The sequence below is a fragment of the Trachypithecus francoisi genome, unplaced genomic scaffold, assembly GCF_009764315.1.
Source record: "Trachypithecus francoisi isolate TF-2019V2 unplaced genomic scaffold, Tfra_2.0 Lachesis_group2, whole genome shotgun sequence".
Lineage (NCBI taxonomy): Eukaryota > Metazoa > Chordata > Mammalia > Primates > Cercopithecidae > Trachypithecus > Trachypithecus francoisi.
This window is the reverse complement of record NW_022681465.1, coordinates 102501859-102515874: the sequence shown is the minus strand read 5'-3', so window position 1 is coordinate 102515874 and position 14016 is coordinate 102501859. Positions and strand designations below refer to the sequence as shown.

The following is a 14016-nucleotide window of genomic DNA, read 5'->3' as shown; positions in this document are numbered from 1 at the left end:
ACCCCGTCTGTACTAAAAAATACAAAAAAACTAGCCGGGCGAGGTGGCGGGCGCCTGTAGTCCCAGCTACTCGGGAGGCTGAGGCAGGAGAATGGCGTAAACCCCGGGAGGCGGAGCTTGCAGTGAGCCGAGATCCGGCCACTGCACTCCAGCCTGGGCGACAGAGCGAGACTCCGTCTCAGAAAAAAAAAAAAGAAAGAAAGAAAAGAAAAGGCAAGCAGGGGCTTGCTCTCAAAAGCTAGAAAAAGGTGTCTACTGCTCTGTGGCCAGGCACAACCAGGAATGTGTGTTTATTCTGTACATTGTGGTTACTGGTTTCTAACGAATGGAATTGGAGGTTGTTCCACTTGAGTCAAAAGTGATTGCGTATTTTGGAACCTGAACTAGGCTGAGTGCACCTCAGACATTCAGAAATGGGTCGTTGGAAATCATTGAGAGCTGGACATGGCATGTCAAAGAGGCAGTGAGGCAGCTAACGTTGACCATTACCTGGGACATTAAATACCGATTATTTCATTTGTATCAGTATTTTCCTAAGGTTTCTCTAGGGCAATTCCGTTTTGGAAAGTCTACAATATCAAGTTTTGGTTTCAGGTCTTAGGTTCGCATATTTAATCATTGCTTATTGTTGTCCTAAGAATAACAATAGCAATAACCGATATTTTAAGTAGCACTTACTTTACACCAGGCTATGTTCTTGTTTTAAATGTATTAATGCTTTTAATTCTCAAAACAACCCTAGGCAGATAAGGAGACTGGGGCCCAGAGATGTTACAGAGTAACCCCCCAGCTAGTAGGTAACAAAGCCACCTGGTAAAGCCAGTCAGTCTGCCTCTGCCATCTGCCCTTAACCTCAATTGTAAACATCAAAAAATCCCAGTTTGGGTAGGAACTGAAGAGGTCATTTAGTCCAGCCCACATTCTAAAAAGTAGATGGCATGTTATGCCTTTCTGAGTGTCATAATATTATGATATACCCCACATTCATTATTAATTCATTAAATATACTGTATTGAACACATACAAATTCCATACATTGGCAAGTACTAGTTATTTAATGGTGAGCAAATATTTCCTGCTTACAATCTAGGAAGAACACAGACATTTAAACAAAACAATCACACAGGTATAAAACTATGACTGTCATGAACACTACAAAGGAGAAATCTATGAAAAGAATATATTATAGGGAGTTTTCTCTGTATTTTAAACTTAAATTGGTTAGGTAGGGCTTCCTTAAGGAAATATTTATTAGGTTACTATTGAAGGATGAATGGTAATTAACTGGCTAAGGAGGGGAAGAACAGTCTAAAAAGAGGAAATAACATGTGCAAATGCCCTGTGGCGGAAAACTTAGTGAAAAGAAATGGGCTGGAAGAAGATAGTCAATGTAGTTACGACAGAAAATGGTAGGGAGGACGTGGAGTGAGATAGGGTTGGAAAATGTAGGCCATAATAAGCCATTCTGTGTTCATTCTAAAAATAGTGAGAAGCCCTTGAAAAGTTAGAAGCAGAGGGCATATAATAATCAAATCTGTGTTTTGATAAGGTCCTTCTGGCTGTACTGTGAATAAGCTATCAGAGCAGGGCAAGGATGGCTGTGGTCAGACGATTTGAGAAACTGCCTTGAATCTGAGCAAGGGATAATGGTAGCATAGAGACCAGGATATGATGCAGTTAGAGAGTGGGCATATTTGAGAGGTAGATAACATGATGAGGCAGGGAAGGAGGGGTCACATATTCTCTCCTCAATTTCTGACTCATACGTCTGGATGGAAGGGGTTCCATGTGTTGTTTGCAAGAGGGAACTTTGGGAAAAGACTGGATATTATGAGAAAAGTCGTTAATGTGGCTCTGAACGTGTTGCATTTTGAAATTCATTTGAGACAGTCACGAGATTTCACCAAGGAACTGGAGGCTTAATGGAAAGATCTGGACTGGAGATACAATTTTGGAGACTTATACATCCATGTGTAAATGGTTGCAAAAAGTGACTTATACATCCCTGTGTAAATGTTTCCAATGTGAGCCAGAAAGTAAAAAGAAGGGAAATCAGGAATGTGTTGGACCACAGAATCCACAGGAAGAGATGGTCTACCATGTAGAATGCTTCCAAAGGGGTAGGATAAGATGAGGAATAAAAAAAAAGTTCACTAACTGCATTAGTGGCATGGGAGGCACTAAATTGTAACCTTTGTTTCCATATGAGTAATAGAGCAGGATATCACATTGGAATGGATTGTAGAATGATTAGAAGTATAGACAACTCTTTTAAGATGCCTAGCTATGAAATGGAAGTAGAGCGGGGAAGTTGGGAGAATGAGGATTTGCTTTGTATTAATGGAAGAGGGAAAGCATAAAATGGAAAAACTTTGAGGGCGTTGATGAAACAACACCTGAATTAATCCATTATAGTATCTACAATAGAAATTAAAGGCTTGGGCTGGGAGCAGTGGCTCATGCCTGTAATCTCAGTACTTTGAGAGGCCAAGGCAAGAGGATTGCTTAAGACAGGAGTTTGAGACCAGGCTAGGAAACATAGCAAGACCTCATCTCTACAAAAGTTGAAAATAAAAAAAATACTAACCAGACATAGTGGCACATGCTTATAGTCCTAGCTACTCAGGAGGCTGAGTTGGGAGGATCCCTTGATCCCCAGAGTTTGAGGTTATAGTGAGCTGTGATCACACCACCTTATTCCAGCCTGGGCGATAGGGCAAGACCCTGTCTCCAAAGAGAAAAAAAGAAAAGAAACTAAAGGCTTGGAAGAGATCTATTATTTTATGTTGACACATTAATAGCTTCATGTAAGCAGCAGTAGTTGCAGGAGTCCCAGACAATGATCAGAGAATTTCTAAGACAGTCATTTGTTTTCATTCATCTTTTTTGAAGTCCTTTAGGAGTATCACCATCCCAGTCACTGTCACCACCCTTTCTTGACTCCTAGCACATAAAAGATATCTAGTGCTTAGATATTTTAGTGTTCGTTTGGCTTTAATAAACCCTGCTACAGCCTGATACTATAGCTCATGTTTTTCCCTACAGGGGGGAAAAGATGTTTTTAAGATTCCTTATTTATTATTCGCCGGCCCCACTTTTCATGCAGTTTTAAGTGGGGAAAATCAAACTTCTTAGAGTGGTTTCCTTTTGAAAGTAAAATGACCTGGTTTTTAATTACCAACTCTTTTGTTTACCTGTGCTGCCGAAGTGCTTGGGGGGGTTGTTTTTCTCCTGCGGTCTTTGCTTTTCTCAAAGATAGGGGAGCAGCCTCAAGAAATGACACTTGTATTGCACAAAGGCTACTCACAGTAAAGAGGTTTGGGTGCCTGTGAACATCTAGGGTGCCTCACTTGCACGTGGCTGTAACTGCAGCCTGCAGACATTATTCATTCTCTGCTTCCTCCCTAATCTCTGGGTGCAGAGACCAGTGCAGGGCAACCTGAGCTTAGTGTTCTATGTTTTGAAGCCACAGTTAGGGCTCTAGCTCTGTCCAGTGTGTACTCATGTGGCACCAAGAAGATCACAAATCCCACTGGGGAGTTGCCAGGGCTCTCCCCTGACCACATTACCAGCAAGTACTCCAGTCATCATTCCTGCTAGTCTGCAGCAGGTTTAGCAATGCTTGTGTTTTTGCTCTTTGTTTCCCCGGTGTCTCTAAAGGCTTCACTTTTATTGAAGCGTAATTTTGCACCCTGGGTTGAAAGAAATGATCACTGTTTCTGATTGCCTCATTTGTTTTTGAGAGGCACAAATCTATCTAAAAGCAATTTAATAGTGGTATTTATCCTAACACTCTGAAGAAGTCTTATCTTTGCTAGATTGTTTAAAATTCAAAAGCTTGCTCCATCAGGCCACAGTAATGTGAGTGATTGTGGGGCTGATAATGCGTTGAATCTTTATTGATTGTCTCAAGTGAGTGTTGGTGTAAAGTGTACTCTTTATTTTTGTTTTGTTTTCCTTTTCTGATTGTAAAAGAAACACTTATTCGTTGCCAAATTTTTGGAAAATAATAAGAAATACAGAGAATAAAACCAAAATTGCTCATAATTTCACTGCCCCAAAATTTATTAACATATAGGGTATTTCTTTCCTATATTTTTCTTTGACATAAGTACCTTTTATTCACAAAATTAGGATTATAATGTATATATAGCTTTGTTCTTCTTCTTTGTTTACTTAATGCTATAACATGTTCTTTTCCTCGTGTCATTAAAAGTCACATTTTTGTATAAAGTACTCATTGCTTAGATGGATCATGATCCAGTATATTCTGTTGCAGTGGGAAGAGGAGAGGAACTTTGGTGCATCCCTATTGCTTCCAGGCCTAAAACAAAAGAACTCAGTGGGTTTCAGTTCCCAGTTGTATGGCTGTGCACTTCTTGGTAAGCTAAATGATCCTTACAAACATCATTCTTCATGGTCAGAATTGTTGCATTCTTCCAGTTCATGATAAAATTATAATTTGATTTAAATTTACCAGTGAAATCCAATTAGCCTTCATTTTCAGACAAAAAAATAGACCTTGATGGCCTTACATAAGAGAGTAAAGAGGGTTCTTAAAACCTGCCATCACTGGCAAAGCAAGAACTAGTTCTGGTGGACATAGGTAATAATATTCAGTGGTCATCAATCTGAGGAAGGGATCAAAAAGAAAGAAAGGGATGTTCTGGCCCTGTTTAGGGAGACTAGCTAGTAGAATCTTTTCCAGTATTAAAGATCTTTCTGTCTCTTTAGATCTAAAGTCCAGAAGGTAAGAAATTAAGAGTTAGAGTTGAACTTGTATCTTTGGCATTGTTTTCAGGTAAGGGAAGAGCACAAGTAGTAGCACTTCAGGAAAAGTGGGTTCATGGGTACCATGTGATTGCACCAGGAGGTACGATGGTGGCTTTCCTCTTGTGCCCTGATTGCATTGCAAATCAGACAGGTTAAGAGGACAACGCCTTCTGAAGAATGGCCTCAGAACCTGGGTTGTGTGGAATCTGGGCAAATAAGGTTCAACCTAAATGTGCATAAAATGTTGTCCTGATTTACAGAGTTTTATTAAATGCATGTTATTTCATTATTCTCCCATTATCTCTGAAGTAGTTAGGCATCTCTCAATTATACATTGCTTCTGCTTACCTTTGTTTTTGAAAATCACAAAGTTATAGCAGTTTGACTGCTTTTGAAGTTGATCTTTGCCAACAGAATGTAGTGTTATTCTTGATGCTGATTCTGATATAATAATGCAGAGGAACTTCAGAGTTTATTGACTGTCTATCAGACTCACAAAGGAGTTGACCACTCTTTTTAAAAATCATTTTTTCACGGCCGGGCGCGGTGGCTCAAGCCTGTAATCCCAGCACTTTGGGAGGCCGAGACGGGCGGATCACAAGGTCAGGAGATCGAGACCATCCTGGCTAACACGGTGAAACCCCGTCTCTACTAAAAATACAAAAACTAGCCGGGCGAGGTGGCAGGCGCCTGTAGTCCCAGCTACTCGGGAGGCTGAGGCAGGAGAATGGCGTAAACCCGGGTGGCGGAGCTTGCAGTGAGCTGAGATCTGGCCACTGCACTCTAGTCCGGGCGACAGAGCGAGACTCTGCCTCAAAAAAAAAAAAAAAAATCATTTTTTCCTTATTTGCCACCTGCTTTTGATGTTGATTTACATGTATTTTCCTTTGCTTTCGGATTAGCATTCAGGACTGTCACACAGCCTGAAGTGGTCAGAAGTGACAGGGCAAAGAAAATGTACTTTGTTGTGGTTTGTGAGCAGAGGCCCTGGTTCTTTGTGATGGCAGCCATCAGATCAGAAGTTCTTTGCTCTCATTGTGTCATTTGCCATGCAGCCTCACTCAACCCTGATGGAAGCAGCTGCCCAGAATGTAACTGCAGCCCAGCCCCAAGCACCTTAAAGGTCTAAAATTAGCTGTCTCCTGATAAGCTTTGTCTGTTTGTGTCCTCCTCTGGCTTTCCCAAATCCTCCTTCCCAGGAAAGATAAAAGAAGGTAGATTTAAGACTGGACAGCTCAAGGTGACTTTGGTCATTAGTGCAGAGAGGTTCTGCGCCACAGGAATACAGACAGCCATCTCCCTACCAGAAGATCCTGCTGTCTAGTGTCCACATCTTGAACTCCAGGTGTGATGGCTTGAGGTACCCAGAGAAACATTCACGTCCAGAGATCCAAAAAGATGATGAGCATGAACTCTGTGATTTTAAAACCACGAAACTCAAAGGAAAGAAGGGAAAGATGAGGGTTTTTTTCGTAAGGATTGGATGTGTTGAAGGATTCCAAAAAATGGCAAACATTGCCTAGCAGGGAAGGTGGTCGGATGTTGACGAAATTTTCACAGTAGGAAAATTGTGAGATTTCTTTTTCTGGGGAAGATTTTGTTCTTGAAACAAAAATTGTATCTCGGCTGACTTGTTTTTTAAGGGTATCCTTACCTAAAGCCATGTGTGTCAGCTTCTCAGTTGCCCTCAGCCCAGTGGTTTATGTATACATCCTCATGAAAATCTCCACCAGCCCAAATGAGAAAGAAGAAAAACAAGTTCATGTAATTTTGCATTACAAAATGGATACAGTGAATTTTACCACATTCTTCATTATCCATCTGAAGTGTCACTGGATGAGATGAGTCTCTTGGTACAGATTTGAAATGATCTTTCTGTTTCTAGAGCTGCCAGGTGAACATTCACTTGGGCCTTCAGGTCCTCAGTCTTAGAAATGGTGGGAAGACATAGCTGAGCATTCTTTATTGTTCTTTTTGGCCACAGGGAAGGTGGAGTTGCAGCAAGGGCTACGGGCTGTGTATCACAACATGCCTCTAATATGGAAACCAGGCTACCTTGACAGAGCCCTGCAAGTGATGGAGAAAGTGGCTGCCTCCCCAGAAGACATAAAGCTGTGTAGAGAAGCGGTATGTTCCTCAGCTCTAAGGCAGTAAGATTTAGCCATCTGGGTCCCATAACCTGAGCTTGAAATTTGTTTTCATGGTCTTTCCCCTACCCCTACTTTCTGTATTTCTATAGAATAGGTACTTATCCAGTTGAAAAAATGCAAAACGACAAACATTTTCAATGCTTCTGACCAAAGGTACTAGAAAATTTGATTAACATTGATTTATAGTTCATTGTGTAAGAAAAAAAAACTATTCCACTGCCTCGTCCGTCACCTCCTTACCAAAAAATAAAAAGCTCGTTGGGAACTCAAGAGAGGGTAAAATTTCATTTTAAATATGTTTGGCATTTCTGTAACCCCATGTAGTCTACATAGCATGTAGGCTACATAGCATTTTTCCCCATAAAAGTCCTCAAGAAATGAATCTGGGGACCAGACATGGAACCTTCTTAAACCATTCTGTGTGAATGTGTGATGCTGATGAGATCTGACCCAGATGTTTCTTTCAAAGTTCTAAGGTGTTCACTTTACCAGAACAAGAACACTACCCTCCCACCAGTCCCAAAGCACGTGCCTCTTGGTCACCTAGGACCCTTTACAGTGTGGGGTTGCTCTAACTCCAGGAGACATGATGCGCCTTACACCCCACAGGCAGCCTTAGTGTCTGCTCCTGTCTAAACAGCTTTTACAACCAATTGAGGCCTGAGAAGGACAATTGGTTGTCTTGTTACCATGGTGTAAAGGTTACCATAGAGCCACGTATTTGTTTTTTCTTGACTCTGGTTGCTAGGCCTCATCCCTTGGCTTTCATTTCAGTCCTGAGGTGGTCAGGTCTGGTGTCTGTCCTGTCACCTTACGCTTATGTCTAGTGAATCATTATGCTGTTTGCCAGACATTTATAACAAAGGATATACATTTGTCACTATACTTGTTTTAACCCTGCTGTAGTCAGTACTGGTGATTGAAAACACAAAATTATACATAGATACTTTGCTAGGGAAATATTCCTTCCAATCTCAGCCAGATTTGCAATCTTTGCATTCTAACAGTAGAAAATGTGTTCACATGTCAGCAAAAATGTGCTATGTGTCCAGTTTGGGTGTGATGTATTAGTGGTATTAAAAGGCTTTGGCATATTTTTAGGATTTGTGTTCTGATGTGACATGGACAGGATTAATTGGTTTCCAGGCAGGTGTTTCTGCTGGCCTTACTGTTGTTAATGTCCCATTTCTGGATCATTAGGCCCTCCGTGGGTCAAGGGAGATGTACCTCAAAGTGAAAGTAGAGGGGAGAGGGGTCAAAACAAAAACCTTCTGTTTTTAAATTTACTTCCTAAGTCACAGAAATCACCTCATTCAAATGAATTTCATGTATGCATCTCTGGTCTTTGCCAGCAGCTTATGTGAATTATACCAATCCTTAATTTACAGATACCATGTGCGCTAAAATCTTTCTCTGAGGGAGACCTGTGCCTATATCCAGAGGCTTTAACATACACTTAAAATGGCCTTTGGTTGGTTGTGTTCTGTAGTTGTCTATCCCTTTGTCCCGAATCCAAATTGACTGAGGAAGAAAGACATGGAAATAGGAAGTACTTTAGTGTCCATCAAGCATTATTCCTGGATTCCTATCTGGCTAACTAAAAGCGAACTTAGCCGCCATTGTGCTGATTCACTTATACAAATAATTCTTAGCTCGCTTATTTGGTATTTTGTTGTTGTTTTGTCTTTGAGACAGGGTCTCACTATGTGACTCAGACTGGAGTGCAGTGGTGTGATCATGGCTCACTATAGCCTCCGCTTCCCAGGCTCAGGCAGTCTTCCTGCCTCAGCCTCCTGAGCAGCTGAGACCTACCACAGGGGTGCACCACCATGCTTGGCTTTTTTTTTTTTTTAATTGATGGGGTCTCCCTGTGTTGTCCAGGCTGGTCTCAAACTCCTGGGCTCAAGCAATCCTTCCACATCATCCTCCCAAAGTGCTGAGATTACAGGCATGAGCCACCATACCCCAGCCTAGCTTGCTTATTTCTACTATTTGTTTTGTACTGTTTTCTATGCCATCTGATAGGGTGTTTATAATGTGAAAAAATATAACCATTTATATTTTCTACAATTTTATAAGAGAAATCTTTTCACAGTCTTTTAGAGCTCATTCTTGCTTTCTTTTGCCTTTTCCAGCCTCTCTTCACCATGTGCTTTTGGGCCATAAAACATGTAGTTGCTGACCCTCTTTCTGCTCCACAGCTCCATGTGCTGGATGCAGTGCTGAAGGCTCTGACTTCAGCTGATGGGGTTTCAGAGGAGCAGTCCCAAAAAGATGAAGACAACCAAGGGTGGGAAAAACTGGTGGAGCAGTTAGACATCGAGGAAACAGAACAGTCGAAGCTTCCTCAATACCTGGAACGATTTCAGGTGAATCATAGCAGAATGTGTCTCTCTTAGCAGTGTATAAAACACACTTCTGTCCTGTGGTGATAGACAAGCATTCTTTCTGCATCAATGTCACACACAAAGAGGCATTAAAAACTGACGTCAAACATTACATTTGTATTGCTTTGCTCAGGAAGTGGTCTTAAACCAATGGAATTTTTATGCTCCTTTTGTACTTGAGCTAATCGGTCATAGTTTTGTTCACTAAGGTAGCATGTCATTACCCACTCATTCCTGATATGCGCCTATTGGCTAGATAGTTGCTTGCCTCCTCAGCAATAACCTGACTCCCACCCCAGGTGAAAAGTATCTGGCCATTTCTCCATCTTGCAATAAATGTGCTTGATAACCTAAAAACCCAGTTAGACACTATAATGCCACGTTTGCGTATGTAGAGATAACACGCGGACATCTCTCTTTGCTCATCTTTGGCAGCTGTGTTGTTCTCTTGTGCTGCATGGAAGTTGTAAACGGTTTGCACTATTTCTTTCCAGAACAGCCCTGAGAACTCAAGCTACCTTTGGTAGCTTCTAACTCTGTACATCCCAAAATGCTCTGTGATCAGTGTCAGGAAAGAACCATGTTCAGTGTTTGAACTCTTGGCTTCTTAGCTGCTTTGATTCTTGTCTAGTGCAAAGGGGGAAAAAATGCTACCAGAATGGGAATTCTTTGTACAGCAAAAAACTTTCCCATTTATTGTGTGTGACTTGTGTCATTTTGGTATTGATAAGATGTAAACTCTGCTAGATTATTATGTTTAAATCTTTTCCGTAATTGGACAGAACCTAATTCCCAGTGTTATAAGGGGAAGCCTGTTGTATTTTTAGCAGCAATTTCGCCCAGTACTTCTATAAAGTAATTGCTCAACTTCCCTCTTAAAATTTGAAACTGAGAAAGAAAGATTAATCGATGTTCCCAAGGTACCCAGAGAATTGGCAGTATAGCTGGGCTGAGAATTTGCATGTCTGCCCCTTCAGGCTCTTTGCTTAACCTTGTATATTTAGAAAGGCAAAAGAAAAAAATCTCCTTAGCCCCATATATTATGATTCATTGCATTCACATTGACCAAGGTTGCCACACTATTTTTAAAAATTAAAACTTCCTTCTCTTGTTTCTTATATACTTTGCCTCAGAGAATAGAAAGCTGTGCCTGCATTACGTTGTCAGCCCTCATTCCTCTACGAATGTATTTTTATGAACATTTTAAAAAGACAAGTATTTATTGACTACTAACTGCGTGTTGGGCACCAGTGCATTTCTGCTTGCAAGATCTCTGGATGCTAGAGACTACCTTTCTCGTGTTAGATGACAGCAAAACTGAGAAAGAGTAGCCCAGAGTGACTGACTTTAGATTTGAACAAAAGTTTGCCGACTCATAGTTGAGTCCTCTTTCTGGTGTCCCAAACTGTCTTGTTGGCCTCAAACCCCACATGAAGAGCGTTATCAGAGAAATTGTTTTCGTTTTACATTTCCTTTTCTTCCTGTTGCCTGATTTTTGTTAGTCTGAGGTTATTTGTTTGGGAGCCATTTTTATATGATTGACTCTCACACTAGGCCTCTGGGCCCTCCTGGAGCCTAGGCACCCTGCCCACCTCCAACCCTGTTACTGGAGCAAGCCTCCTTTCCTGTGCCAATGAGTGGCGTTTGTGGAACATGGGGATGTGTGGTATAAGCTACAGCTGGCCCCATAAGTGGCCCTCTCTCTCTCTAATGAGAGAGTACATCTCGAAGTACTTAAATAGATTAATGTTTTTAATACTTCTCCAGGAACACACCACCAACCAAACCAAGCTGCCATTTCAGCTGGAGCTGTAAGCAGGCAGTACGTAAAGGCTGACCTGCAGTGGAGCACAGCAGGTGGATGCTTCTAACAGTGCAGGCACTCAGGGGAGCTATTCCTTGAACTGATTTCCGTCTGTTGAGAGGAACTCCAGGAAAGCAAATACTTGTTTCAGTTATTCTGAAAGCACAAGTATGGTTGGGCTTGCTCCAGTTATCAGATGTCTCTGCCATTTTGTTTGCATATTAGAATTCTTGTTCTTGGAGTTTGCTGCTTGCTTCGGTTTAGGTCAGGGTGGAAACATAGATTTGTTAGAGGCTGGCCATCTTTGTGGTTTAAAACAAGAAATTACACAGGGAGACACAGCATATGGAATTCCATTTACTGTTTGTGAGTGAAAGGAGAGAAATCACATGCGGTGCATCTCAGCAAAATTGCCGAGCTGAAGAAAATAACAAAAGCTAACAGCACCTGAATGAAAGGTAGCATGACAATTTCCCAACAAAATGGTTTTTTTCTACCAGCCAGGTGACTTCATTCTGGGGCACTAGAATGAGGACTAAACTACGAGTCAGCAAACTTTTGTTCAAATCTAAAGTCAGTCACTCAGGGCTAGTTTTTCCTCTTTGTATCCTTCTCTCACTTCTCTACCTTTCTCCTCATTTGTCCCCTTTGTTTCCAACAGGCTTTACATTCTAAGCTTCAGGCTCTGGGCAAAATTGAGTCAGAAAGTCTTTTAAGTCTGACCACCCAGCTTGTCAAGGAAACACTCTCCACCTGTGAAGCAGAGGACATCGTCACCTATGAGCAGAATCTGCAGCAGTGGCATCTAGATCGTGTACAGTTGATCCAGAGAGAACAGGAACAGAGGGAGAAAGCGAAGCAGGAGTACCAGGCTCAGAAAGTAGCGAAGGCATCTGCCTAATAGGGTCCCCCAGGACCCCAACCCTGTCACAAGAACTTCACTCAACCCCGTGCCAGGACTCAACAGTGGCCTGGACAGCAGCCTCAGCTTTCTCTACCCATCTTCTTTTCTTAAAGCAGGCTATGTGCCCTACATGGCAAGGCACCATGACTGCCCATCGAGATGCCAAGAAGGGCTGTGGAATTATGCAGGTGGCTAGTGGTCAGCCTGAAGTCACCGGCTGAATACCTTAAGGAGGGCTCTTGAGGCTCATGATGGAGTTCCTGGGTCACAGGGATTAGTTATGAGCATTAAAGTTCCTAAGACCCAGTGACGGTACTGGGAGAAACCAAGGCTGAAGAGTCAAGTCTGAAGCACAGGCTTTTCTTTTTTGTTGTTTTTGCTTTTTTGAGACAGAGTCTCACTCTGTCACCCAGGCTGGAGTGCCGTGGTGCGATCTTGGCTCACTGCAACCTCCGACTCCCGGGTTCAAGCAATTCTCCTGCCTCAGCCTCCTGAGTAGGTGGGATTACAGGTGTGCACCACCACCCCTGGCTAATTTTTGTATTTTTAGTAGAGATGGGGTTTCACCATGTTGGTCAGGCTGTCCTTAACCTACTGACCTCAAGTGATCTGCCCGCCCCGGCCTCCCAAAGTGCTGGGATGATAGGCGTGAGCCACCGCGCCCAGCCAAGCACAGGCTTTTGAATGGTCTCCCTCTCCCCAGCCCAGGCACATGAGGCCAAGGTGAGCCGTGCATCCTGAGACCTTGTGTCCCTGAGTCTCCTCTCTGAGTGCAAGCTGCACTGTGGGCTGGCTGTGGGATACTGACACATTCCCACGTTCTCCTTTCTGGCACATCTTGCCCTTCTGGACCTGCACTGGGAGAAATTCAGGACAGGAGTGAACTCAAGGCCATGAACTTGCTGGATTTCAGTTTTTAGGCACCCACTGGGACGTTTCTAGGATGTAAGAGTTTTTGAGAAGAAAGCTATCTCTAGCATGAAGCCTTTTTGGCTTGGCTTCTCCATCGTGTTGGGGTAACTTTTTTTTTTCCAATTTTTTTTTTTCTAAAACATCATCTGAGCTCGTTTATCAAGTAGGTGAAATGAGCCTTTTGTGTACACACAGGCACATGTGCGCACACACAACTTGTGAGCACACATTTCTGTTGAAGTTAGGAAATGAGAGATGGGTTGAGGCTTGAAGTACGTCAGAGATACGAATGTTGTAAAACTGTCAGGAGATGGAAAATTCCTTTCTGAAGTTTCTCTTCTGTGAAAGTGGTCAGGGCAGATTTTGCTTACTGTGTAGTGTTGCCCTTAAGTACAGTGGTGTAATTTTATTCAAGATTGTACTCTTCTGTCAAAAACCTCTGGAAATAAATGTTTTGGGATCACGTTAGTGTATTCTTTATCTTTGGGGAAAGGGAGAAGGGAGAGAGGGACTCATTGTTACTATGATTTTGAGGAGCGTACTTTCAACCCTCCCTCAGACTATGGGATTTATAATGATAACTACCACCACTAATATTTCGTAAGGACTTAACTGTAGGCTGAAAACCCAAGCAGCCCTATGAGGGAGGTACCAGTGTCCCCGTTTTATGAAACTAAGCAGCTCCCCTGCTGCTCCTCTCCCTGCCTGTGGCCTCCATGTGGAACTGCAGTCAGCATCCATCACAGGGCCCTTTAGACTAGCAAAGCTGCTGAATCTTACTTAGGCAGCGGGCCGTGACCAAAAGTCAGTTCCAACATTTTGGTTTACCAACGATAGCTTTTCAGCCACTCTCTTATTACATTAAGAGGAACATTCAAGACAAACCGAAGGGCAACTTTTGCCCAGTAAATTAATGACTGTCATAACATGAAGTATCTAGTTAAGGCTTTGGCTCAATGTTTTGCCTTCATTTTTCTTCCCCCTCCAGCCCCAATGTACTTTACTTCCAGTCTTCACCAAAAGAGACCACTTCTGCTACTGTACTGTGGTCCCACAGGGATTTCCATGTTCCCTGCTCCTCAGGAT

General features: G+C 42.4%; 1 protein-coding gene across 2 annotated transcripts in view; it reads left to right on the top strand.

Annotated features, from left to right (window-relative positions):
• The window catches only part of MRPS27 (mitochondrial ribosomal protein S27), a 98397-nt gene extending 84999 nt beyond the window's left edge, over window positions 1-13398 (top strand). For both annotated transcript variants that reach the window (XM_033179832.1, XM_033179831.1), the window contains exons 8-11: window positions 4280-4382; window positions 6758-6900; window positions 9125-9292; window positions 11776-13398. In XM_033179832.1, the coding sequence (XP_033035723.1) occupies window positions 4280-4382; window positions 6758-6900; window positions 9125-9292; window positions 11776-12015 (654 nt within the window). In that variant the 3' untranslated portion in view covers window positions 12016-13398. The remainder of the gene's footprint in view (window positions 1-4279; window positions 4383-6757; window positions 6901-9124; window positions 9293-11775) is intronic.
• Window positions 13399-14016: the final 618 nt, after the last annotated feature.